Source organism: Bufo bufo, chromosome 2, assembly GCF_905171765.1.
Source record: "Bufo bufo chromosome 2, aBufBuf1.1, whole genome shotgun sequence".
Taxonomy (NCBI): domain Eukaryota; kingdom Metazoa; phylum Chordata; class Amphibia; order Anura; family Bufonidae; genus Bufo; species Bufo bufo.
Genome location: NC_053390.1, coordinates 400,954,150 through 400,980,533, shown reverse-complemented (window position 1 = coordinate 400,980,533; position 26,384 = coordinate 400,954,150). Strand labels below are relative to the sequence as shown.

The 26,384-nt window shown below is 40.1% G+C and overlaps 1 protein-coding gene across 1 annotated transcript in view; it reads left to right on the top strand.

Annotated features, from left to right (window-relative positions):
* Positions 1-25,363, top strand: part of LOC120990897 (atrial natriuretic peptide receptor 1-like) — a 106,961-nt gene extending 81,598 nt beyond the window's left edge. The window contains exons 18-23 of the mRNA XM_040419783.1: positions 2,138-2,225; positions 5,832-5,971; positions 13,868-14,020; positions 18,050-18,148; positions 20,922-21,013; positions 25,202-25,363. Of these exons, the coding sequence (XP_040275717.1) occupies positions 2,138-2,225; positions 5,832-5,971; positions 13,868-14,020; positions 18,050-18,148; positions 20,922-21,013; positions 25,202-25,363 (734 nt within the window). The remainder of the gene's footprint in view (positions 1-2,137; positions 2,226-5,831; positions 5,972-13,867; positions 14,021-18,049; positions 18,149-20,921; positions 21,014-25,201) is intronic.
* Positions 25,364-26,384: the final 1,021 nt, after the last annotated feature.

Below are 26,384 nucleotides of genomic sequence, written 5' to 3'. Positions count from 1 at the left end.
CCACGGAAATTCCCCAATAGACAAATTACAGGGTACAATTGCAGGCCACACAATACACATATCTTCACAGGTCTCTCCCTTTGTTTGCCTGGAGACAATTAGTCCAGACACTGTATAACTTAACTGTCTCCAGACACCAAACCCACGGAAATTCCCCAATAGACAAATTACACGGTACAATTGCAGGCCACACAATATACATAGACATTTAACACATTCCCAGACAGCTCAAGTCTGAGTGCATATTATTAGGTGAATGACACTCAGACAACATGAATACAATAAAATGAGCTAACTGGGTACCCTCACATAACATAAAATACAATTACACAGACAGATGGTTCTGTCACACATCTCAAAACCCCACATGTCCCCATATGGCTTGGATCTGAGCGCTCAGATGCCACAAACACAGTCAAATCGCCATGGGGTTTAAGTTTTGCATGGGCTGATGAGAGGGCCCATAATCCTGGGGCAAGAGGCTGGTAGCCAGACCCCTCCAAAACCCAGTGGCGAGGTTGGTTTCGCCACAGCCTATACTTAGGATATGCTTTCAATGTGTGATCGGTGGGGATCCAATGCCCTTGAGCCTCACCGATCTGCAGGACTGCAGTAAACGTGGCTGTGCTTGTGAAGGTGCTGGAAGGTAGATCATTGAGCTTGGCCTCATATGATAGCAGATCAGCTTTGTCTCCACACACAGCGATTTTAATTTTTTTTTTTCATTTACATTGTTTACTCCATGCCTTCCAGGAGCCATAACTTTTTATATGTTTCCACTCATACAGTACCTGAAAAAAATTGTAAATGGGGTGAAATTGGGAAAAAATGCAATTCCGGCATAATTTTATTTACTGTATAATAATATAAATATACTATATATATATATATATATATATATATACTATTTTTTTGGCATTCACTGTGCGGTAAAAATGATATATTTATTTATTCGGGTGAATACAATTACAGCAATACTCTCATTTTTTATGTTTTCTTGTGTGTTTTAGGCCTCATGCGCAAAACAGGGTTCCGTTGTTCCGTGATTCGTGTCCGTTTTTTTTTCCGTGTGTCCTCCTTGATTTTTGGAGGCTCACCAGACAAGAAAAGTGAAAAAAAAATCTAAGTCAAGTTTGCCTTGAAAATGATAGGAAAAAAACGGACACGGATCACGGACGCGGATGACAATCTTGTGTGCCTCCGTGTTTTTTCACGGACCCATTGACTTGAATGGGTCCGCGAACCGTTGTCCGTCAAAAAAATAGGACAGGTCTTATTTTTTTGACGGACTGGAAACACGGATCACGGACGAGGATGACAAACGGTGCATTTTCTGAGTTTTCAACGGACCCATTAAAAGTCAATGGATCCGCAGAAAATCACGGAAAACGGAACAACGGACACGGAACCCAACAACGGTCATGTGCATGAGGCCTTAATGCTTTAAAAAAATAAAAACTGTGAAAAAATTGGCTTTGCAAGTGTACTGCTGACATCAGTACAGAGCTACGGATTGGGAATGGGCAAGCAAACGGTTCTGAGATCTGGTTGTAAATTTAACAACTGGATCGGGAAAACTGGACAGAACCGGTTGAATCCCATCCCTGCATATACAACTTTTTAGGGAAATCTGGGCACTTTCAATTCAGGCAGATTTTATTCGTACCTGTATTGAATCCTTTGACCAATTCATTAGAATCTGACCCCAAGTGAATTTCAAGAAAGTTTGTACTCCCTTCATTGTTCATTTTTGTCCTTTTGTGTGTTTAACTTTTTCTTGTTTATTGTACAGGGTGAGACAAAAGTCTCAGGACACCCTTTTATTTCAAAATTGAAAGTGAAAATTAAATATCTGAATACCTCAGCACGTAGTGGGTGAGGGGGCCTATCTTTTAGGCTATATTCGGAACATGGCCACCATCTTGAAAGCCACCATATTGGATCAATGGCAATTTTTTTCCAATGGGAAATGGGGCATGTAGCATATCAAAGAAGACCAGAATTTTCTCAGAAATCAATTGCCACAATCAGATTTGCAATATCTCTTGTGGTTCAAAAGCCTCTACTTCCTTAGTTTGTTATATTTTTTGCAGCAGTATTATTTAATACAGTTGACTTATTACTTTTTTTTGTCAAGGCATGCTACCAAGGCAGGTTGCAGATGATCTGAGACAAGGGAAACATTCACAAGCCCAGAGTTATAGCAGTGCAACTGTGTTTTTCAGGTGAGATTTTAAAAATTTATGTATACTTCAAATAAGACCAATAAGTTAGAATGGCATTCTTTAAATACTCCTAGTACAGTAAAAAAAAAAAAAATGCTTGTGGTGGTGTATGTGGACAATAGGAAAGCTCCAGTAGACCTTTCTAACCTAAAAAGGTGAGTAACTTATGGAATATGGAAAAATATGTTGTAGAAAGATTTCCCTGGAATGTTCTTTTTTGTGACCATTGTTTTCCCTGCTGAGTAGAGAACTGTGTTTGACAAGTGAAGCAGTGTATGGGAAATGACTTCTGCTTGAAGCACTTTTCAGGCTCAGAAAAATGTCTATGAAATCAACTGCTCAATTGACTTGAAAAGTGCTGAAGGTGCTGTTACTAAAAGGGCATAAAGCCCCACTAGTGACGCTGCCTTCTGCTGACAGGCCAGTAAAGAGGATCTTTCAGCTGTCCTGACATGTCTGTTTAAGATAATTTTATTTCTCATAATATAACGGTTCTGGAACTTCTTTTCTGATAGATCTATGTTTCATTCCCCAGTTATTCCTACTAGAAATGTATAAATGATTGATTAACAACTATGTGTTACCAGTTGGGGCTGTGTTTTACAACAATAAAGTTATTCATTCATTTTTATGAGGTATAACAGAAGGGTAGAAGAAAACATGCTCAAGAATTGGTGCTTTGTGGGTATACCAACACAAATTGTTTACAGAACTTAACTTCACCTATATCCAGGGGCGTAACTAGTGAAGGCTGTGCCCCATAGCAAATTTTTGAACAAAACCGCCCCCAGCAGCTTCTCTGAACCCCGCCTCCCTCCCGCGGCTACTCAAGACTGCTCACACCCGCTATAAAATCCCCCACCCAATATGAAGATAATCAAAATAAAATGCTTACTAGCGCAGGACAGGATCAGTGGTCAAGAGTTTACTTTACAGAATGCCACCTGGACCCTGTATTAGTGCCCCACACAATAGAATGCCCCCTTAGTGCCCCTTTCACTGTAGTAATACCCCCTTAGTGCTCCCACACAGTAGAATGCCCCCTTAGTGCCTCCACGTAGTCGTTTTTCCTCTTTAGTGCCCCCTTCCCAGTAATAATGCTCCTTTAGTGCCCCATCACAGTAGATTCTCTCCCGTCTTAGGCAACACTTCATTTTTTTAAATTAAATTTATTAAATATTTAATATTAAATGGAACCAAAAATTGATTAAAATTATAAGAAACTAAACTTAAATTCGCCAATATATTATCCCAATCTTCGATGGAAATTCCCGGACAATCAATTTCCCAAGCCTTTTGTGTTGGAGAATGTGTATTATTAAATTGTGCAGAGCCGAAGTGGCCTCCTCATGCTGCTGCCACCTCCACACTTTGTCGTTGTGCCACTCTGTGGCCTCCTCATGCTGCTGCCACCTCCACAATCTCTCGTCATTATGCTACTCTGTGGCCTCCTCATGCTGCTGCCACCTCCACAATCTCTCATAGTCATGCTACTCTGTGGCCTCCTCATGCTGCTGCCTTCTCCACAATCTCTCGTCGTTGTGCTACTCTGTGGCCTCCTCATGCTGCTGACACCTCCATAATCTCTCGTCGTCATGCTACTCTGACCTCCTCATGCTGCTGCCACTTCCACAATCTCTCGTCATCGTGCCACTCTGTGGCCTCCTCATGCTGCTGCCACCTCCACAATCTCTTGTCGTCGTGCTACTCTGTGGCCTCCTCATGCTGCTGCCACCTCCACAATTTCTTGTCGTCGTGCCACTCTGTGGCTTACTCATGCTGCTAACAACTCCACAATCCCCGTTGTCGTGCCACTCTGTGGCCTCCTCATGCTGCTAACTCCACAATCTCTCGTCATCATGCTACTCTGGCCTCCTTATGCTGCTGACACCTCCACACTTTGTCTTTGTGCCACTCTGTGGCCTCCTCATGCTGCTGCCACCTCCACAATCTCTCATCATCGTGCCAATCTGTGACCTCCTGATGCTGCCGCCACCTCCAGACTCTGTCATTGGGCCACTCTGTGGACTTCTCATGCTGTTTCCACCCTCCCCACTTCATGACTGGTCCACTATTTTGGCTTTTGGCCTGGCTGACATCATCATATATTTGACCTTTCTTAGAAGGAAGGAAAAATGAGACACACAACGGATCCTGTCTGTGTAGTAGCTGTAAGGCCTGTATGGTCCCATTAGAATTGGCTTATGATTTGGTACCCAAAAGCAGGAGTGTACAAAACACAGAAGACATGCAAATATTCCATTCATGTGTCATCTCTGTTTTTGATCCACTCCTGTTTTTTTTGGCATTAGCAATACTGATGGATTATTGAGCAAATGCTGACCGAGTCAAGGTGTAGGCTCCACAGATAGGATACGTTTATTGTATGTTATTGTTCTGACGGATCATAGAAATGGCAAATTAATCAGTAACATCAACACAAACTTACTGCTGACACCCTCTCCACTCAGTCAGGGGGGCTGTACTTGTATAAGCGTTTATTAGAACAGATTCTGTAGACATCTATGTGGAGTCAGCTGACGACAGCGCCAAGAAGAAGCGCACTCCTTTTACACTAACATCGACCTGTATGGCTGAGTTTATACTTAAGTTCTTTGGTCAGTTTTGGCCCAGTGACTGCCCAAATAAGTGAAGTATGCAGTGATTCTAGGAGCGACGCCTGTCATCTGCATGTCATACGGACTCACAGTATTATTTCACTACACCAGCAGACTCCCTATGCATGTTACTGCAAGGCACAGTGTTCTACACAGCTATAAAAGCTCTCTGCAGCCCAGAAATAGACGTTTTTTAATGTAATTCGCCGCTTATAAATTCAGATCGAACCGAACTTTTCCCCAAAAATTCGGCAAGCGGCAAATTGAATTTTAAAAAATTCACTCATCTCTAATTGAAAACAGTATTCTGTTGTCCACTCTGGCAAGGTGACTGTAGTAGAACTTAAATCTCCATGTTTGACTATGTTATGTGGCTCCTGCTGAAAATGGAGGAGACTGCAATTAAAGTAAAGACAATCTACACTTGTTAGAAAGTTTCTTTGGCAAAGACCTCAGCAAGAGACGCTATTCTTGCTGGGAATGCTTTCTACTCTGACCAAGAAATTAAGATCAACAGTGGATCCCTTCTATAACTCAGAATTCTATAATAGGGTACATAGAAATGGTTTTCTAAAATCGTATCTTTAAATACAAGTTACCCTTTCAGATATGAACTAAACTGAAACAATATTTCTGGGAAAATAGAAACTCGAAGGAACTATATCTAATAATTTGTGTACTCACTCTCTGTCTTTATACCAGCCCTCTCAGAAACTGAAAAAATTACAATAATTCTGTACTAGAATCATGACAATATACTGATTATAGCCTAATGCTAAATACCTAATCTCATCCTATAATGACAAATCTTTCAACTGATAACATTTACAGAGCATTGATGTCCAAGCCATATCTCATATGACAAATGTTCAGTGGAGATCAGATGAATATTTGTAGCTAGGTGTGACTTTTCATAGGATCACGTTTTTGAATTATTGAAAATATACAATCTTTTATTAAATATCTTGTGTTTATTGAATCTTTCTAGTGACATTGTTGGGTTCACTCATTTGTCCAGTACCAGTACCCCTTACCAGGTGGTGGATTTCCTTAACAAACTCTACACCACATTTGATGACATTATTGACAACTATGATGTCTATAAAGTGGAGACAATAGGTGACGCCTGTAAGTACTTTTATTAATGTTGTACAGTAGAGAAACAGTTTCTTTTCTTCTGCAGGTCATCATAACAAGGTGGAAAAGAGCTCTACACAAAGCAGAAGGCAGCTTGGGCCAGTGTTCTGTTGTCAGCAGAAAGTGGCAGATATTTATGTTTGGAAAAGAAGATGGGTTACTGGTGGCTCACTGACTAGTAAAATGTGTAGGTGCTCTAGGTTTGACTGATTTACCCAATCAGAAAAGGAATGTATACAATAAAAAAATGTGGAAAACCAGCACTCTTCATCTGGTAGAACACTTAGAGAGCGATATAAACAAAATTGTAGATAAAAATTTGCATTTATTCCATATAAAGGGCAATCAAAAGGAGTGTCATAAAAGATATACTTTAAAAAGAAGAGGGTAAAAGGGGGATCGTAAAAATACAATGCATAAAACTGGTGCATGAAGTTAATACATGGTATAGTGCTATTATGCACTGAGTTTGTCCTGGAAAGAGGGACTTTTGGGTAGTTTTGGATGCCACTGTAAAAAAATGATTTGCAGAAAGAGAAAAAAATATACTGGTCATTCAGCGGTGGTTGTTAGTAAGTTTCAGATAGTTTCCAATGCAGTCAGTTCGTTGATAAGTTAATATGTAAATATAGTTATCATTTGCAGTGCTTCCCTCCTATGAGTTGGTAGCCAGTCACTATTACTGATGATGTTAGCAGGGTTAAAGATGTTAATATGTCAGTCGGGTGCTGTGCCTTGTGTGGCGTACCACACAATGAAAAGGCCCGAACATCTTAACTGTGGTTTACCTTCTCCGGTGGATTCGTATGTCGCAGCTGTTAGCGAGCCTTTCTGGACTCTGTGTTGGCCGTTCAGATGTTTTCCTTCGGCATCCCACGTGGTGGGTGTGACGTCACATGTATGGCGTCCCACGTGTCTCGGGTGCATTCGCCATCACTGTGTAGCGATCTTTTTAATCCAATGAAGGGGGAAGGTAGTTGTTGGAAGTACTTCCAAAGTGTTCAATGGTGTCCATCCAGTGATATAATTGCGGGTTTGTTGAGTTTTCACCATACGCGTTTCGGAGGTCCAGACTGCCTCCTTTATCAGTGGTTACTCGCTGTCTGCCATTGAATTGGCTTTTATACCCTGTCTGTGGTTATATTAAAGGACTGGACTGGATTTCGTTGTGTGGATGTGGACCACATATTGTTAATTTTCCTTTTCTTTCTTTCTTTTCTTCTTTTTTCTTAGTTAGATAGTAAGGGAAGCGAGCTTTATGGTTTACGGAAGGTTGATGTTGTAATATTTAGATAAAAATTTAGATACAAATTTCATAGTTGTATCGTTTGTGCGGTACCGCTGCGTTTTTTCTGCTGTTGGTGCGTTTTTTGTGGCTAGTTTGCATATTATACTTCTGAATGTGTTCCATGTCTTGGATGTTCCCCATGGACTAGATTCCACTGTGTTGATGCGGTAAAACACAATATATCAATATTTTCCGGCTTTTTTCTCTTCTTTTTGGATTAAATGATATGGGGGACTGATTTTATAATTGCAGAAGGTCGGTATTGTAATATTTAGATAAAATTTACACAGTTATATCGCTTGTGCGCTAATGTTGCATTTTCTATATAGCTTGAGCAGTATTGTTGCGTTTTTTATACTGTTGGTAAATTTTTTGTGTGTAATTTGCACAATATATACCTAGATGTGTTACATGTTTCGATATCTTTTGAGGAGCCTTTCTTTAGGAGGAATTTTAATGGATGTATGCTAACAGTATAGAAGGGGACTGTGTGAATCTCTGTCCATAGATCCTACATTGTTTTTGGTGAGTGTGGATACGGAAAGTATAGTGTTGCGAGGGTGGAACAAGGTCATGTTACTAGATAGTAACATTGTGTGTTCTTTGTGTCTTGTCTGCATAGTATGGTGCCGAGATATGTTTCATATTAAAATATCTTTACTGGGTGTTTATGAGGGAAGGTAGTGTGTTACGTGGATAGGTGGTGTGGGAGGAGTCTGTTCGGATTTTACATCTTCTTTTAGGCGCTTATTTTGCAGAAAGAGAAAAAAATATACTGGTCATTCAGCGGTGGTTGTTAGTGAGTTTCAGATAGTAATCTGTGTAGCTACAGCATTGGCTGGGGACAGACCTGGTGCTATGGAAGCGGTATATTGATGATGTTGTCTTTATCTGGCAAAGAGGAGAATTCGATCTACACAGATTTCTAGAAGAGATCAATAAAAACCAGATCAATCTACACTTCTCAGCCCACATGAACAAAACTGAGATAGAATTTTTAGATTTAAATATCAAAGTAGAAAATGACAAACTGACATGCCACACCTTCTAGAAACCAACAGCAAGAAATAGTTTTATCCTCTACTCCAGTTGCCACCTTCCTAGGTGGCTGGGAAAACATCCCAGAAAGCCAATTTAGACGCTTAAAGCATAATTGCACCAATGAAGACAGATTCGAAAAGGAAGCTAAAACATTAAAAGAACAATTCATTGAAAAAAAATACCCCCTAACCAAAATTGAGACATCTCTGGCAAAAGTATGGAAGCTAGACAGAAATTCCTTCTTTAATGACAATACTGAAAACAAAGCCACAACACGAAAAGACGAAACTAAAAATCTCATACTACCATTCAATGCACAATACAAAAAAATTGAAAGGATCATTAGAACACATTGGCACCATATCCAAAAAGACAAATTGATAGGCCCCTCCATCTCCACAAAACCACACATTATATACACAAGGGCCCCAAATCTAGGCCTGAAAGTTGCCCCATCCATCAAAACACACAACAAAAAACAAAAATTCTCATTAAATACATGGCAAAAACTAAAAGGATTTTACAGGTGCACCTAATGTTTCAACTGTAAACTCACTTCATTCAAGAAGAAAACAGAAAAAATACACTCTACAACTTCCTCCCTAGAATACGTATTAAAGGAATTTCTTACCTGTAGCAGCACAAATGTAATTTATATCATACAATGCCCCTGCAAAAAACAATATATCGGCAGGACAAAAAAATAGAAACAGATTGGAGAGGAGGCAACCATATAGCCAAGATGTCACGTATTGAATTGAAATTCATCTTTGAGTTCAACACACTCATACTCCGTTCGACTGGGAGTAGGCGTCCGGCTGTTTTACCAGCACCTATGCCCCCACTCGATACGAGGCCACCACCCCTCTTCCACCTAGCAATAACCATCCCATAATAACTGATCCCCAAAGAAGATCACCGCATGAAATACTTCCACTACCATAATATATGGATCACATAATCCAATGCTCCCGTATTAGGGGAAGAAAAAACATCCACATATATACACTAATCTCCTTATAATTTATTATATCATATTGTTATAATTTACTATACAGATCCACATTGATGTCCTTCACACTGCCCATGTATGGAAATGCACAAACTAAGCGCCTAAAAGAAGATGTAAAATCCAAACAGACTCCTCCCACACCACCTATCCACGTAACACACTACCTTCCCTCATAAACACCCAGTAAAGATATTTTAATATGAAACATATCTCGGCACCATACTGTGCAGACAAGACACAAAGAACACACAATGTTACTATCTAGTAACATGACCTTGTTCCACCCTTGCAACACTATACTTTCCGTATCCACACTCACCAAAAAAAATTTAGGATCTATGGACAGAGATTCATAGACAGTTATAGGGGAGTGTCTATGTAACTAGCTGGTGGGAGGAGCTATAAACTAGCTGGGTGTTAGAGGCAGTGATAGGGCAGTGTCTATGTAACTAGCTGGTGGGAGGAGCTATAAACTAGCTGGGTGTTGTTAGGGGCAGTGACAGGGGAGTGTCTATGTAACTAGCTGGTGGGAGGAGCTATAAACTAGCTGGGTGTTAGGGGCAGTGATAGGGGAGTGTCTATGTAACTAGCTGGTGGGTGGAGCTATAAACTAACTGGGTGTTGTTAGGGGTGGTACTGGAACTGTGGTAGGGAAAGAGGTGCCTCACGGGTTTGGTTGGATGCAGCAACAGGAAGTGCTACATACAGGATGGAAACAAACCAGAGTGATTTGTCTTCATGGTGAAAAAGATCAAGAGAAAAAAAGAATGTACTGTACATGAGATAAGAAACTGCATGAACCAGAGTAATCCTGGACAATATCCCTTTTGTGGCGAAACTAACCTCGCTACTGTGTTTTGGAGGGGGTTGTTTGCCAGCCTCCTGCCCCAGGATTATGGCCCATACTAACTTTAAAGGAGAAGACAGACCGGCCGCACAGCTTAAATCTGTGGAACTGTTTTGGGCAGGAAAGCCATGCTTGTGGTCGGCCAAATGTGACTTCCATGGAATTCGGGAACCCCTGCTCGGATCTGGGTGATTTTTGGATATGTTGTTCACCCAGATCAGAGATATCCATGGATGTATACATTATGGGGATATGTGGGGTTTTGAGTTGTGTGACAGACATATCTGTCTTTGGAATTGTATTGTATGTTATGTGAGGGTACCCAGATAGCTAATTTTATTGTATTCGTGTAGTCTGAGTGCCATTCACCTAATAATATGCACTCAGACTTGAGCTATCTGGGGATATGTTAAATGTCTGTGTTTACTGTAAGGGTTGTGACATTGTATGTTTAAATGGTGATTTCTGTCCTGTTGTCCCAACATGTGTATTGGTGATTTCCCTTTGTCCTGAGAGATAATTGAATTACTCCTCGGGTGTCTCCAGGGCAGAGAGGAGGAAACCATGATGCATTGTGGGGATGTATTGTGTCTGTGTATCCTGAATTGCTGCATATCTGTCCTGTGTCACAGTCTTCCATCTGGTCCCCTAGGGAAGTTTCCACCAGATGGGGACCTGCATAAATACGGGCGGGTAGCCCTCAATAAAGACTTCTTGTTTTTACCCTTTACCAAGTTGAGGCTTGTATTTGGGTAACTGATCAACACTGGGGGATTGCTATACGCTGAAGATTTGCTATACTCCCCTGGCATAACTACTAGCTCTTGTAAGAGCTGTTCCTGCTCTCTGGATTAAGGAGAGGTTCACCCACTGGAGCCTGGAGCCTTGTCATAGGTCCAGGGTGGGTAGGAGACGGTGAGACCTCAACCAAGCTGCAGCGCTTACAGTGTCAAGTGGAGTGCTTGGAGTCCTCTGGAAGCACTTGGAGCATCTATCGATGGAGGTACCCGGTCGGGGTGCTAGGCTTTCCGTTACACCTTTAAATGTAAACATTCTGGCCACCTGAAGGCACCACCATGGGGGGCTTAAAGGGTTATTCCTGTCTGGGACATTTATGGCATATGCACAGGGTGTACCCCAAAGTGAATGGAGACAGCCACGTATGTGGGGCCCCCTTTCACAGCAGACATGAGATTGGGTCAGAAACTGGACAGGTCACACCCTTGTGCATACACTATAAATGATGGAAAAAACATTTAACCACTTTCCGTCCGCCCATAGGATATAAACGTCCTATGGGTGGATCTCTATTTCTGAACGGACGTTCCAGAAAAGTGTAAAAAAATGAAAATAAAAATAAAGGGTTGAAAAAATAAAATAAAAAGTTTCACATGTAAAAAAAAAAAGTCCCCAAGTAAGGAATAAAAAAAAAATGTTAAAAATTGAAAAAATAAAATAAAATAGACATATTTGGTATTGCCGCGTCTTTAAAAACCAGCCCTATAAAAATATCACATGACCTAACCCCTCGGGTGAACACCGTAAAAAAAAACAAAAAAAAAACGGTGTCAAAACAAGCAATTTTTGTCACCTTACATCACAAAAGGTGCAACACCAAGTGATCAAAAACGCGTATGTCCCACAAAATGGTACCAATAAAACCGTCACCTCATCCCGCAAAAAATTAGCACCTACATAAGAAAATCTCTCAAAAAATAAAAAAACTATAGCTCTTAGAACATGGAGACACTAAAACATCATTTTTTTGGTTTCAAAAATGCTATTATTGTGTTAAAGTGAAACAAATAAAAAAAGTATACATATTAGGTATTGACGCGTCCGTAAAAACCAGCTCTATAAAAATATGACATGAGATAACCCCTCAGGTGAACACCGTTAAAAAAAAAAAAAAAAACCTGTGTCAAAACAAGCAATTTTTGTCACCTTGCATCACAAAAGGTGCAACACCAAGTGATCAAAAACGCGTATGTCCAACAAAATGGTACCAATAAAACCGTCACCTCATCCCGCAAAAAATGAGCCCCTACATAAGAAAATCTCTCAAAAAATAAAAAAAAACTATAGCTCTCAGAACATGGACACATTAAAACATATTTTTTTTGTTTCAAAAATGCTATTATTGTGTAAAACTTTAATAAATGAGAAAAAGTATACATATTAGGTACCACCACGTCCGTAACAATCTGCTCTATAAAAATGTCACTTGACTGAACCCCTCAGGTGAACGCTGTAAAAATAAATAAATAGAAACTGTGCTAAAACAACCAATTTTTTGGTCACCTTGCCCCATAAAGTGTTATAATGAATGATCAAAAAATCATATGTACCCAAAAATAGTACTAATAAAACTGGCACCTTATCCCCTAGTTTCCAAAATGGGGTCACTTCTTGGGAGTTTCTACTGTAAGGGTGCATCAGGGGTCTTCAAATGGAACATGGCATCTAAAAACCATGTGGAGTTCCTTTGTTTCTGCGCCCTGCCGTGTGCCCATACAGCAGTTTATGACCACATGTGGGGTGTTTCTGTAAACCGCAGAAGCTGGGTAATAAATATTGAGTTTTGTTTGGCTGTTAACCATCGATGTGTTAAAGAAAAAATTTGATTAAAATGGAAAATCTGCCAAAAAAGTGAAATTTTAAAATTTGATCTCCATTTTCCTTTAATTCTTGTGGAACGCCTAAAGGGTTAACAAAGTTTGTAAAATCGGTTTTGAATACCTTGAGGGGTGTAGTTTGTACAATGGGGTCATCCACTATGTAGGCCCCACAAAGTGACTTCAGACCTGAACTGGTCCTTAAAAAGTGGGTTTTGGCAATTTTCTTAAAAATTTGAAGAATTGCTTCTAAACTTCTAAGCCTTCTAACGTCCTAAAAAAATAAAATGACATTTCCAAAATGATGCCAACATAAAGTAGACATATGGGGAATGTTAAATAATAAATATTTTATGAGGTATCACTTTCTGTTTTAAAAGCAGAGAAATTGAAATTTAGAAAATTGCGAATTTTTCTAATTTTTGGGTAAATTTGGGATTTTTTCATAAATAAAGGTGAAATATTTTGACTCAAATTTATGACTATCATGAAGTACAATGTGTCACGAGAAAACAATATCTGAATGACTTGGATAAATAAAGGCGTTCCAAAGTTATTACCACATAAAGTGAGATATGTCAGTTTTGCAAAATTTGGCCTGGTCAGGAAGGGGGCAAATGGCCCAGATGGGAAGTGGTTAAGAACTGCATTTATAGTTTGTGCACTGAATCCTATAAATAAATCTGTAATAAAATAGTGTGCAATAGGTGCTAAGCGCCAACTAGTAGTGTCTGCAGGCAGCTATCATTTTATCCAGGAATTGTATGGCTGTGTGAAGGGCCATAAGGGAACTCTGATCCCTCTAAGGATAGATAGTATCATTTGTGAGCACAGAATTTCAGGAGAAACAGCAGGGAGACACTACCAGAGAAGATGTAAACTACATTAAAAGACTAAAAATATTTTAATTTCATGTATATTGCAATACTAATTTGTGTGAAACCCCGATTCATTGCATAATAATACTGTACCTTTCATGTGATAAATCTTTTAAGTTGTATGTCCAGAATAATGTGATAATGAGGAAACACTTTATGTGACCGAGTAATATGTGTACATTGTTCTCCATTCATGTTCTTTGTAGATATGGTTGTTTCTGGAGTTCCCAAAGAGAATGGTATTTACCATGCAAGTGAAATTGCAAGTATGGCATTAGATTTAGTTGGTGTGTGCAAGACTTTTCGAATACCACATAAGCCCAACACACAGCTAAATATACGCGCCGGAATCCACTCAGGTATTTTCATGTATAAATAATAATCTTTCCACAACATTCAGTGTATTTGTCACAGGCAATGTGTGAAATAAAGGTTTTTGGGGTCATTTATCAAACCGGTGTAAAGTAGAACCTGCTTAGTTGCCCATAGCAACCAATCAGATTCCACTTTCAATTTTCACATCTTTTTTGGAAAATGAAAGGTGGAATCTGATTGGTCGCTATGGGCTACTAAGCAGGTTCTACTTTACACCAGTTTGATAAATGACCCCATTTGTATATGCCTACTTATTCTGCAGAATGTCTAAAGCTTCTAGACAGGTATAAAATCTAGTCATCTTTGCACATTTCCTAAATATTCTGTAGATACCAAGTTCATTTTAGGCAATGTGTGAAACTAAACAACTGCAGCGGTGGCCAACGTGCACATTGCAAGCCTTCTCCTTTGGCTATATTAACTCAGGAGGTTGCCTCACAACATTTTCACTTCATTTCATTTTGTGCCTCTTTAATCCTTGAAGATGGAAGCAAGTACATTATGAACCTGTATATGTCATTAAGTGATGGGGCAGGTTTATGAAAATGGTCTAAAAGAAAAACCAGTCACAGCGTTTTCATTTTTTAAGAGCACCGTGAGAAATGAAAGCTGAGCTTTGATATGAATGCTATGGGCAGCAAAGATAGTTTTTCTTTTAGGCCGTTTTTCTTAAAGGTATTTTCCTATCACTAGGATATTCACAAAGGTCAAAATCACTGAAATATCGTGACAAATATGGGGGAACTGCTCAAACCCCAAACACTGTAGCGTGTTTCTCATTGGGGGAGCAGTCCCACTGCATGTGGACTGCACCAAACGACCATCCCCAGCAAAAAATGCGTACAATGGAGGATGCCGGCGTGGTCCACATGCACCACAAAGGCATCCTACACAAAACGGAGCATTGTGCGGATGAAAATATAATTATATAAATCACAGGTATTCACAAAGGTCAAACAAATTAGTGAGGGTCCCACCTCTGGGACCCACTCCTATCTACAGAATAGGGCCCCCTGAAGTCAAGGGAGAGCAGATGTTCATGCATGGCCATCCACCATTCACTGCTATGGGAGTGCTGAAAATAGCAGAGTGCTGGCTTGGTTATTTCCCACAGCCCCATAGCGGTGAATGGAGGATTGGCCACACTTGCGTGGCTTGCTCTCTACTTAAAAGCTTTGGGACTTCAAAAAATACTGAGCAATTTTCAGAAGTCTCATGGCAGTGAAGGAAGAAGATGCTACCCATGTGTGGTATGCTATCCTTCACTTCAGGGACCCCTGTCTGGAAAATGGAATCTGTCTCAGACGTGGGACCCGCACCTATCTAACATTTGTGGCATATCCAAGCGTTATGTCCCAAATGTTGAGATGGAAAACCCCTTTAAATCTCCTCAAATATATTTAAGTTCAAATAGAAAAACAATATCAACTCCATAAAATACCTAGGCATTCTGTTAACCTGTTTACAGCCATGTGTACGGTATGTGGTCCTAGGCTTTAAAGAGGGTTTAAAATTCCCTCTTCCGCAATCTAGCAAGAGCAGGTTGGATACCCAGCTATCAGAGACAGCTTTAGACCCAGAGGAGAAGAGCGAAGCTGTTTACAACTATTTCTGCCTATGAGCATACAATGCTATGTAGTGAACAGAGGAAGTGGCAATGCCACTCTCTCTACTATATTAGACCCAGAAATCACTGTGTCCTGGCACAATTACTTTAATTTACATCAGAAAACTGGCATAAATTATAGTTGAAATCTACACCAGTTCTGAACTGGTATAGATTTTTAAGTCATGCAAGCGACACTGATTATTAAGATTGGCATACGAAATGCCAGTCTTACTGAATGAGTGTATCTGTACCCTAATGGTTGTGTGATGGTCAGGGCTACAATGCAACTTTTTATAGTGCCACTGATTGATTGATTGATTGAGTAATTATTAAGTAGCTGCTGCAGTCCACAAGATTGCATAAAACTCAGTACATTCATTTAGATTGCCACTATAGCTAATTAGTACCACTATAAAAAGTTGCAGTGTAGCAAAAGCCCTTCCTTACTTTTCCTCTTGGCTCGAGATATTCTGTATAGACAAAAGAATTGGGACACCTACACATTTCACCTGCAGGAGCTTTTATGCTTTCAATTCTAAATCCATATGGTTATTAATATAGAGTTGGTCCCCTCTTTGCAGCTAAAACACCTTATACTTTTCTGTGGAGTTGAGTGGAGTGGAGTGGAAGTTATTTTAGAGAGTGTCTATGGGAATTTGTGCCCATTCATCCAGAAGAGCATTTGTGAGGTCAGACACTGATGTTAGACAAATGTACCTGGCTCACGATCTCTGTTTTAGTTCATCCCAAAGGTGTTCAGTGGGATTGAAATCAGGGTTCTATATTGGCCAAACTCAAACAGCATTGCCATAATGGACCTTGATTTGTGTGCTGGGGCACAGTCATTCTGGAACAGAAAAGAGTTCCCACAAATTAGGATGCATAAAATTGTGAAAAATATCGTCATGATAAAGCATTAAGATTTTGCTTCTATGGAACTAAGAGGCTTAGCCCAACCCCTGAAAAAACACCATCAACATCCACCAAACTGGAACATTGCAGTAAGACAGTAACGTTCTCCTGACATCCGCCAGACCCAGACTTGTCCATCAAACTGCCAGACAGAGAAGCGTGTCATCACTCCACAGAACACTTTTCCATTGCTCCAGAGTCCAGTGGTGGCGTCTTTAAAAACACTCCATCCAATGCTTGGCATTGTGCTTGGTGATGCAAGGCTTGCATGCAGCTGCATGCCCATTGAAACTCATGCCATGGGTGCTGATGTTAATACGAGAGGGGTTTTGGAATTCTGCAGTTATTTAGCCAGCACAGCATTGGCAACTCTTATGCACTATGCACCTCAACACTCAGAAACCATTCTTTGTAACTTTATGTGGTCTGCCATTTCGTGGCTAGGTTGTTGTGGTTCCTAAACACTTTCACTTTGCAATAGTTGATGGTAGAAATTTGACAAACGGACATGTTGCAGCTGTGGCATCCTATTAAAGGTATACTACGCTCTTTAGAATGACCCGTTCTTTCACAAATGTTTGTAAAAGCAGGTGGCATGTCTAGGTGCTGGATTTTATATACCTGTAGCAATGGGACTGAATGAAATGTTAAGCATTCGGTGTGGAACTGCTGTATCAACTTAACAAATTTGACATGGGGCTTCTCCTAAGGGCATTAACCTGGCAGTCCCCTGGTATTCACCCTTTAAACCATGTACAGGGATCTGAACTTCGCTGCAGGGGAACTACCAGGCTGCTAACTCCAGGAGTAGTTTCTGTTTATTTGACAGCTGACACAGTGGTCATTAGACACCGGTGAAGAGCACCAATGGATCAGGTAAAACCATAGTCAGGGACAGGCCAAAGTCCAGGCAGGCACAGTATATGCAATCCGATAAACAGCCTGATGTCAGTGCAGACAGCTCAGAGTCAGTATAATCAAGCAGCTGTCAGGTTTAAATGTAAAAAAGACACAAAGGGGGTCATTTACTGTTAAAGATATGCCAGTTTTCTACAACATGTACCACCAGGAAGAAAAGAAGAGCAGGAGGCAGGTCCACACTGCCGGAAAAAGGAACGCAGGGGTAGGTCAACAGAGCAGCGGCAGCCTGGGCTGCCACTGTAACAGAAACACCTGAATGCAATGATTAAGAGCTGTGTCCCAATACTTTTGTCCATGTAGTCCATGAGATGAGTGGCGAAGGATGAGTAGCTTTGAAAGAAAATAACATTTTTGCATTACTCATAAGAGTAACGGAAAAGTTTGTCTATTTTTCACAGCTGGTCATATCGTGCCACTCATCTTGCGATATCTTGAGCCAGGAGAAAAGGTAAGAAAGGACAGATTTGTACACCCTAATGCTTTTTATAGACTTATTTATTTGCACAAGTTTAAGGGTACATCATTTATAATATGTACTATTTCTTAACTGAATAAAGTGTATGATCTATAGGACCTGTAGTCGCTGGTGTTGTTGGAACAAAAATGCCCAGGTACTGTTTGTTTGGAGACACAGTGAACACTGCTTCAAGAATGGAATCCACAAGTGAAGGTGACATTTTTACATTTTTCTCTTCATCACATTTTGATCAAAAATGGCATTACTACTATTGATTTGACAAGTTGCAGCTGAATGTAAAAACAATTATGTAACATCTATGAGGGCTGTTTATTCCAGTTGAAGAGGGTGAGGTAAAAAGCAGTGGATGAAATATCTGTAACAAGCTGAAAAGATAAAAGACTCTTACTGTTCCATGGCAACATTTTCTTACACCATCCGACTAAACATAACTTCAAAGCTATCAAGAGTGCGGGGAGAAGTGATAAGTGACTACTGACAGTGCATTCTGCAACCTTTAGGCTTAGAAGGCATTGGGCCTCATTGCACACACATAGACTAAAAATACAAACACTAAAAATGTGCATTGTGTAACTGAACTGTATAGTAAACCAGGGCTGTAGGGTCTGAGGTAGCTAAGGTGGAGCTTGCAGCGGAGTTGGTGCTATCAAGTGGCCATGTTCATGAAAAATACATGATATGGTTGTACAAATAGGTACGGTGTTAAGGTATTGCAACATAGCGTCATAAAGTAACTATATAGTGGTAGCCATAGGCACTGACAGAACTGTGTAAAATGGTTTTATTTTGTAAAAAACAATTCAGGGCACAGGGCCTCTTTTAGAGTGCCAAAAAGTACCAATCCTGTAGTAAACTACATACAACATGGTATATTACTTCTAAGGTTCTATACGTAGCCATAATTTCACTAAAGACTATTTAACAACTATAAAATAATTCAGAAGGAAGAGATAATGGTGGTCATTTATTAAGACTGTGTATGCCAGTTTTCGGGGTAAAAAAAAAAGTGATAAGACCATATTTTGCTACTTTTTTATGCGCGTACCACAAAATATTGTTGCATGCAACTTTTTCACTCTGCTCTTGAAACTGGCGTAAATGACAACTGAAATCTACTCCAGTAAGGGACTTGACGACTGAAACTCCAGTAAGGGACTTGATGACTGAAACTCCAGTAAGGGACTTGACGACTGAAACTCCAGTAAGGGAATTGACGACTGAAACTCCAGTAAGGGACTTGACGACTGAAACTCCAGTAAGGGACTTGACGACTGAAACTCCAGTAAGGGACTTGACGACTGAAACTCCAGTAAGGGAATTGACGACTGAAACTCCAGTAAGGGACTTGACGACTAAAACTCCATTAAGGGACCTGACGACTGAAACTCCAGTAAGGGACTTGACGACTGAAACTCCAGTAAGGGACTTGACGACTGAAACTCCAGTAAGGGACTTGACGACTGAAACTCCAGTAAGGGACTTGACGACTGAAACTCCAGTAAGGGACTTGACGACTGAAACTCCAGTAAGGGACTTGACGACTGAAACTCCAGTAAGGGAGTTGAGTAGCTTTCAAAGTAGATACATGGACTGGTGGAGGATGCTCCTAGATTATGATTATGCACATGCCTCATCATAAATTAGGTGCATCCTCTAGCACTTCAGGGGTATCACAGACTGGCGTAAAAAGCCCATCTTTGATAAATTACCCCAAATATTTTTCAATGTCTGTTGACCAGCTGATTTATAACTCCTAGGTAATAGGATATTAATGTCGATCATCTGTAAAATCATGCTACAGTATATGATCACAAATATGACTCTAAAGCAAACATCAGTTCTTTATAACTACAGTACCTTCACTCTTTGGGAAAAGCTCTTAGATAGATTTTGAACATGGTTATGAATATCTGCATCAATTCAGCAGCATTAAGATTTTAATACGTCCCTTGAAGAGACTTTGCCCAAATCCCAAATCAAAATAAAAAGCCTCAGACAATTAGTCCTGCAGAACTGAATTATTGTAAGTCACCTGTTCCTGCCAACAGTGAACAGGTTTAGGGGTGTGCCACATGTCCAGGTTTTCTAAAAGCAAATTTTGAAGCCAAAATCAGGAATTGATTTGTCATGTTAGGGAACTGTGAACCCTGAACTATTGCCTTAAACACTGTCCGTAGCTATTGCATCATCCACCCTAGCAGCAGGCCACAACTAGATGACAATCCCTACCTAGATATGTGCAGGGGTGAATCAGGAAAGGAATACAGGGGATAAAAAAAATAACAAATGACTACAGGAAGGCACAAAGAAACAATGGACAAAGTTGAAAACATTACCAAGCAGAAGTCTAAACCAGGAGAATTCAACAGTATCAAATTGGGAACCATAGATCAGAAACAGTACCAAGCCAGAAGTCCAAAACTAGGAAATTGCATAAAGTCCAAATCATCAGTCAAAAGGGTGGGGTGGGGGGGGTAAAGATAGTGTAAGGCCAAAATCCAAAAATCCAGAAGTCCAAGCAGGGTGAAACAGGCTAGTGTGGCATACAAAAAAACAATCACAGGCAACTGTGGCCAGGAGTTGCCTGTTTAAATAAACCATGCTCCCGATCATGTGACGCGACCCACATGACCATGATGTCACATGACATGTCACTGGGCTGGACATGCCAGCACTTTCTCTCATTGGCCGGGGCTTCTGTACACAGAAGCCTGGCCTAATCATCCCTGTCACCACGAGCCAGTAGAGCTGAATGCAGACCCGCATGCTTGCCGACCCGCATGCTAGGTGAGAGGATTCTATCCTAATTTTGGCTTTAAAAAACTGCATAAAAAAATCTGAATGTGAGGCAGCACCTTAAGTATATTATAATTGATTACAAATTCAATTATGTATTTTTTGTCTACAGTATATTTGACATATATATTTGTATATTTCAAAAATGTTTCTATACATTTTTTTACAGCACTGAAAATTCAGTGCAGCCCCAGTGCTTATGATCTGTTAAAACAAATTGGAGGATATAAACTGGTATGTCGTGGAACATTAACAATTAAGGTATGTACGTTATAAAAAAAGACAATAAAATAAAACAACATATGAAATACCCAATGAACTAAATGTAACATGTCAATAATTCTGAATTATTATTATTATTCTTGTGTATTTTTGAGCCCTTGCTATGCATTTCCATATGCGGTATTCTCAGTGCCTGGCACTTTTGTAGTAGTTTTCACTCATTTACACTAATTTATAATTAGTGCCACCTGATTTTCGCTTTTTACTAGGGATTATCTCCAAAAGAGTCTTCCCTTATTTTTTATATTATTATTATTATTAATTATTATCATTCATATTATGTAATCTATATATATATATATATATATATATATATATATATATATCATAGGTTCAATATAGGTCTTAGATGATAATTGAGGAATACGTAGCTCCTAGAAACTAATTGATGTGGATGACGTAGTGGCTACTTAAACAGGGCTGTTTAGTTACTTGCATGTTAATGTACCATAGGCTTTAGAATATTAAAGGGGTTTTCCGGGCTTTTAAAAAAATAAACTTTTTCTCTAACCTGTGGAAGAAAGGCAGTTTAGTTAGTACTTACTCCTCCATCGTGCTGGCGATGCCACCATCTCCACTGCACTTAACAGGCTGTGGGCACTTCTGCTTGGGTCCTGACAGGCTGTCTTCCTGTCTCGTCCTGTTCAGTTGCATAATAGTAAATGCATCTGAACAGGATGAAAAGGGAAGACATCTAGTCGTCACCTGAGCAGAAGAGCCTGTATTCTATGTTAGTGCAGGTGAGATGGAGGCAGAACGGGTAAGTGCTAACTAAACTGTCTGTCTTCCACAGGTCAGAAGAAAGTGTGGATTTTTGAAACGCCCAGAGAACTTCTTTAATATTCTTTATATATACAAACTGGGAGGACTCCTTTAACAAAAAACTTCAAAAGTATAAAGTCAAGGTTATTATGAACACAAATGTTTCTACATATTATCATTCTTGTCCATTTCAGTTCTTCCCCATTGCCTCTTAAAGGGTAACAGTATTTAATTTAATTATACAGGTTGGCCCACAAAAAAGTAGCCCACCTCCAGCAATAGTATAAAGATGAATGAGCAAGTGGATTGTTTTTGTTTTTATTACCCACAAGTCGCAAAAGATGCTGAAAGCGGTCCCCGTTCACTTCTATGCATCTTTGGGCACATCGGATTATGTTGGCTGATACTGCTTGCAGCTCTTCAACACTGATGCTGGAGAAGACAAAATCTCCTGCTTTTTCCAACAAGATGGGGCAATATGCCACAACTGACAGAACTCACTGGCACGGGTTCATGAACTGTTTACAGAGGAGTGAACTGTGAGCAAGGGGTTATGGCCATCACTTGTCCACATGCGATTTCAAGGAAAACATCACAAACACTATCCGCAGCATCACAAGCAGTATCAGCCAACATAATCTGACCTGCCCAACGATGCATAGATGTGAATGGGGACCACTGTCAGCATCTTTTGTGGCATGTGGGCAGCTAAAAAACACAATCCAGTTGCTTGTTCATCTTGTTATACTATCGCTGGAGGGGGGCTACTTCATGGGCCAGACCTGTATCATTTGTAGAATTTTTTTCAAACTTTTCTGGGTTCAACCACATTGGACATAAACACTTTCTTACTATATTTTCTGTATAAACAGTACAGCAGGGTGTGTGCTTTTATGACATGGGAATTATTTGCCAGAGAAATCTCAGAATATGAAATGTTATGTTGGCAGCCCTTGTCCGCCGCTGCCCCGCTACTTCTATTAACATATTTCATTGAACTACTTCCAATTTTGGCATCACCCCCCCCCTCCCTTTTTGCACTGTGCGCAGTTGCATTGCTGCCTCTAATTGTTAATCAACTTCTGCTGTAAATGCTTGTCTGCCTTCTTACTCTCTGTCTGAACTTATGTCCTAGTTTACTAGTTTAACATAGAAACATAGAAACATAGAATGTGTCGGCAGATAAGAACCATTTGGCCCATCTCGTCTGCCCAATACACTGAATACTATGGATAGCCCTTGGCCCTATCTTATATGAAGGATGGCCTTTTGCCTATCCCATGCATGCTTAAACTTCACTGTATTTGCAGCTACCACTTCTGCAGGAAGGCTATTCAAATGAAGGTGTGCTATTCTGTCTGCTCATGTACTGAATTTCTGCCAGTTAATCGACTTGCTTCTCCCCTGCCTCTCCTGACCTTTGCCTGTCTTCTGTACTGACCCTTTGCTGCCTGCTCTGACCCCAGGTTAGTTTCATTGATTTCTGACTGACCCCTTGGTGCTTTGCAACAGTGTCCTTGACCCCCGTTTGTCAGCTGCCAACTACACCAGGACTATTCAAAGAGGTGGCGGGTCCCCTGCAGCAAACGCCAGATACCTGTATAAGGGTTAAAGGAAGAAAACCAGATAACACTTTTAGGACTAGCCCAAAGTCAAACCAGTCACACCAGCTGCCTGTTACAGCATCTTCCAGAAACCCCCTCACCAGAGACAGGAACAACAAAGGAGATGCATACAGAGGTCTGTTTGTGCAGTGTTACTATCCTGCCTTACATAGACCTCAAATAGTTAGCTGCCATTAATTCACCCACCTCTGGATCAACGTGCAGGATAACAGGCAGAACTGGATGGATGGATGTCTTTTTTCAGCCTTACAAACTATTGGGTCATTTATCAAACTGGTGTAAAGTAGAACTGGCTTAGTTACCTATAGCAACCAATCAGATTCCACCTTTCATTTTCCAAAGGAACTGTCAAAAATGAAAGGTGGAATCTGACTGGTTGCTATGGGCAACTAAGCCAGTTCTACTTTATACCTTCTAATGATAATGAGATGACTCTGCTCATCCTATCATAGTCTGTACTGCAAAGTGATATGTGAGTTACATAAAACAAGAATGGACAGTCTGTTGGGACTGATTTTGTAGTCAGAGTAAAAACTGGAATATTTAAAGGCTATGTAAACATTTGGGGGCATTTTTTTTATTATTGCATTGTACTCATTTTGAGCTAAAAAATCTTTTTTTCAATTGGTCTTTATTAAAAATATGGAACCCTTTTTTCTGTACTTGGCAGCCACTGGATTTTCTCTGTTTTTCCATCAGTTGGGGAACTGACGGGCTCCTTATCGCATTATAAACACTCTTTATAGCTCAGTTCTTGTCTTACTGATAAGAATGTGCTTAAATAAGTGATTATGACCTCTTAGTACTTTAGAGATAAGGGTTATTAGATAACAGCACAAAGTGAAAGTACCAGTCACAAAGTTAGAAAAACAGTTAACCCTTTGTGACAGAATGTCTCAATATTTTTAATAAAGGCCAATTGAAAATATGATTTTTAGCCAAAAATTTGTCAAATGCAATCATAAACAAAAATTGCCTCTGAAGGTGTACATAGCCTTTAAATATTTTTTTCATGTGAAAGGTAAAAGCAAAATAACAGAAATTATAAAGAAACATATTATAGAAACATTGCATTGCGTCTTATGGGGTGAATACTAATGAGCACTTCCATTATGGAAGCGCTCATTAGTACAGGAGGACCGGGAAGCAGTGAATGCAGTGGTACCCGGGCTCTGTACTCAGTGCTTCCTGGTCCTCGGTCCCTCACTGTGCTGTGACTGACGTTGGGTCACAGCACAGCGTGCAGCAGGAAGAAGAAGAGCTCTGGATGTGAGTAGTAGCAGGAGATCTGAGCATGGGGGTCATTCACATGGAGGTCTGATCTGAGGTCTGAATAGGGGTCATTCACATGGATGTTTGATTGGGGGACATTGAGGTCTGATCTGAGGTCTGATTGGGGGAATTACTAAGGTCTAATCTGAGGTCTGATTGGGGGACATTCACATTGAGGTCTGATTGGGGGACATTCGCATGGAGGTCTGATCTGAGGTCTGATTGGGGGACATTCACATGGAGGTCTGATCTGAGGTCTGATTGAGGAACTTATTAACACTAGGGGTCTGTTCTGAGGTCTGATTAACATTGAGGGTATTTTCCTTCTCTGAAACCTAGGTGTGTCTTATGGGCAGGTGTGTCTTATAAGCTGAAAAATACGGTAAAACGTGATTTAAAAATGTCAGTATAATGAAAAAACTGTTTAAATAAGTATTTTTTGCAAGTCCCTTCTGCAGAAAATCAAGTATATTTTTTGCCGCTATATAATGTATATTTTTTCACATAGGGCAAAGGAGATATGACAACATATTGGCTTGAGGGGAAGACTGGCACATCAACACAGAATATCATTCCAAATACATCAGCAGTCATGCAGGAAGAAGAGAGAGAGTCATTTAATCTGATACCTGGAGTGCTATCTACTGAAGCCCTGTCTGCTTCATTTTGAGAGAGGTTATACTTGTCTTGACTTGCTGATTGTAAACCATCTAACAACTTAAAGCGGATTGTGTTCTAAAACTGATTTGGAACTTGTGAGGGGCTCTATGAAAGAAAAACAAATGTGTTTGTGCATTACTTTATCAAGAAGGTCAATTGGTTGTGTTTTGGAAAAGTCTATTTAAGGACCTATTAAATCTGTTTCATAACTGTTGTCTCCCATATCAGTTATGTCTATTTTTACAGTACAGTTTAGAAATTAAAAGCTAAACTGTGGTTACTATGTGAAACAAGGACAAGGTGTGACAGGTTTGAGAAATGATAATCACTCTTGAGAAGGTTCTTCTGGACTTTGAAACATCCATTAGTCAGTGTCAGTCTTATCCTTTCTCAGAGAGGACAGCAAACTAAAGTTGAATCTTATGCCTCAAGCTATGCTTAAGTGCCCATTCCACAATTTTCATTTCCTAATCAACCCAGAGGAACATTCATTTTTGTAGCATATAATGCATTGATAATACATACAATAAGCCATGTGCAAAAACATTTTTCTGTGAAGCAGCAAAGGTGTATACTCTTCATTATGGGGATACTATGAGATGAACAAACTTACCTCTGCTGGATGGCACTTCTTGGGCATGGAGAGTTAGGAGGTGGCACATGTCGGCTTACTAACTGTGGTGGGCCACTGCCAAAACGTCAATGTTAAAGTATCTCCTTAGTTTTATATTGCTTCTTGTGATGTAAATGATGGTATACAGAGATACGGCCGAAGATCATAGTGTAGTGCTGCCTTCAACGCAGCTAATGAAAGTGAATGTGGTTGCATTGTGACCTGCAAGTTGCCGCAAACATGTCACTACAGTAGTCAGAAATCCGAACCTGCTGTATATTTCAGGTGAATATCATGTGAAGGTTGCAACAACCCGCCAGACTCAATGTGACCACATTCACTGGCTGCAATGCATGCAGCGTGACACTGCCATCTTCATCGACATTCGCAGTGTAGCCCTAGCCTTAGAGGTGAGATG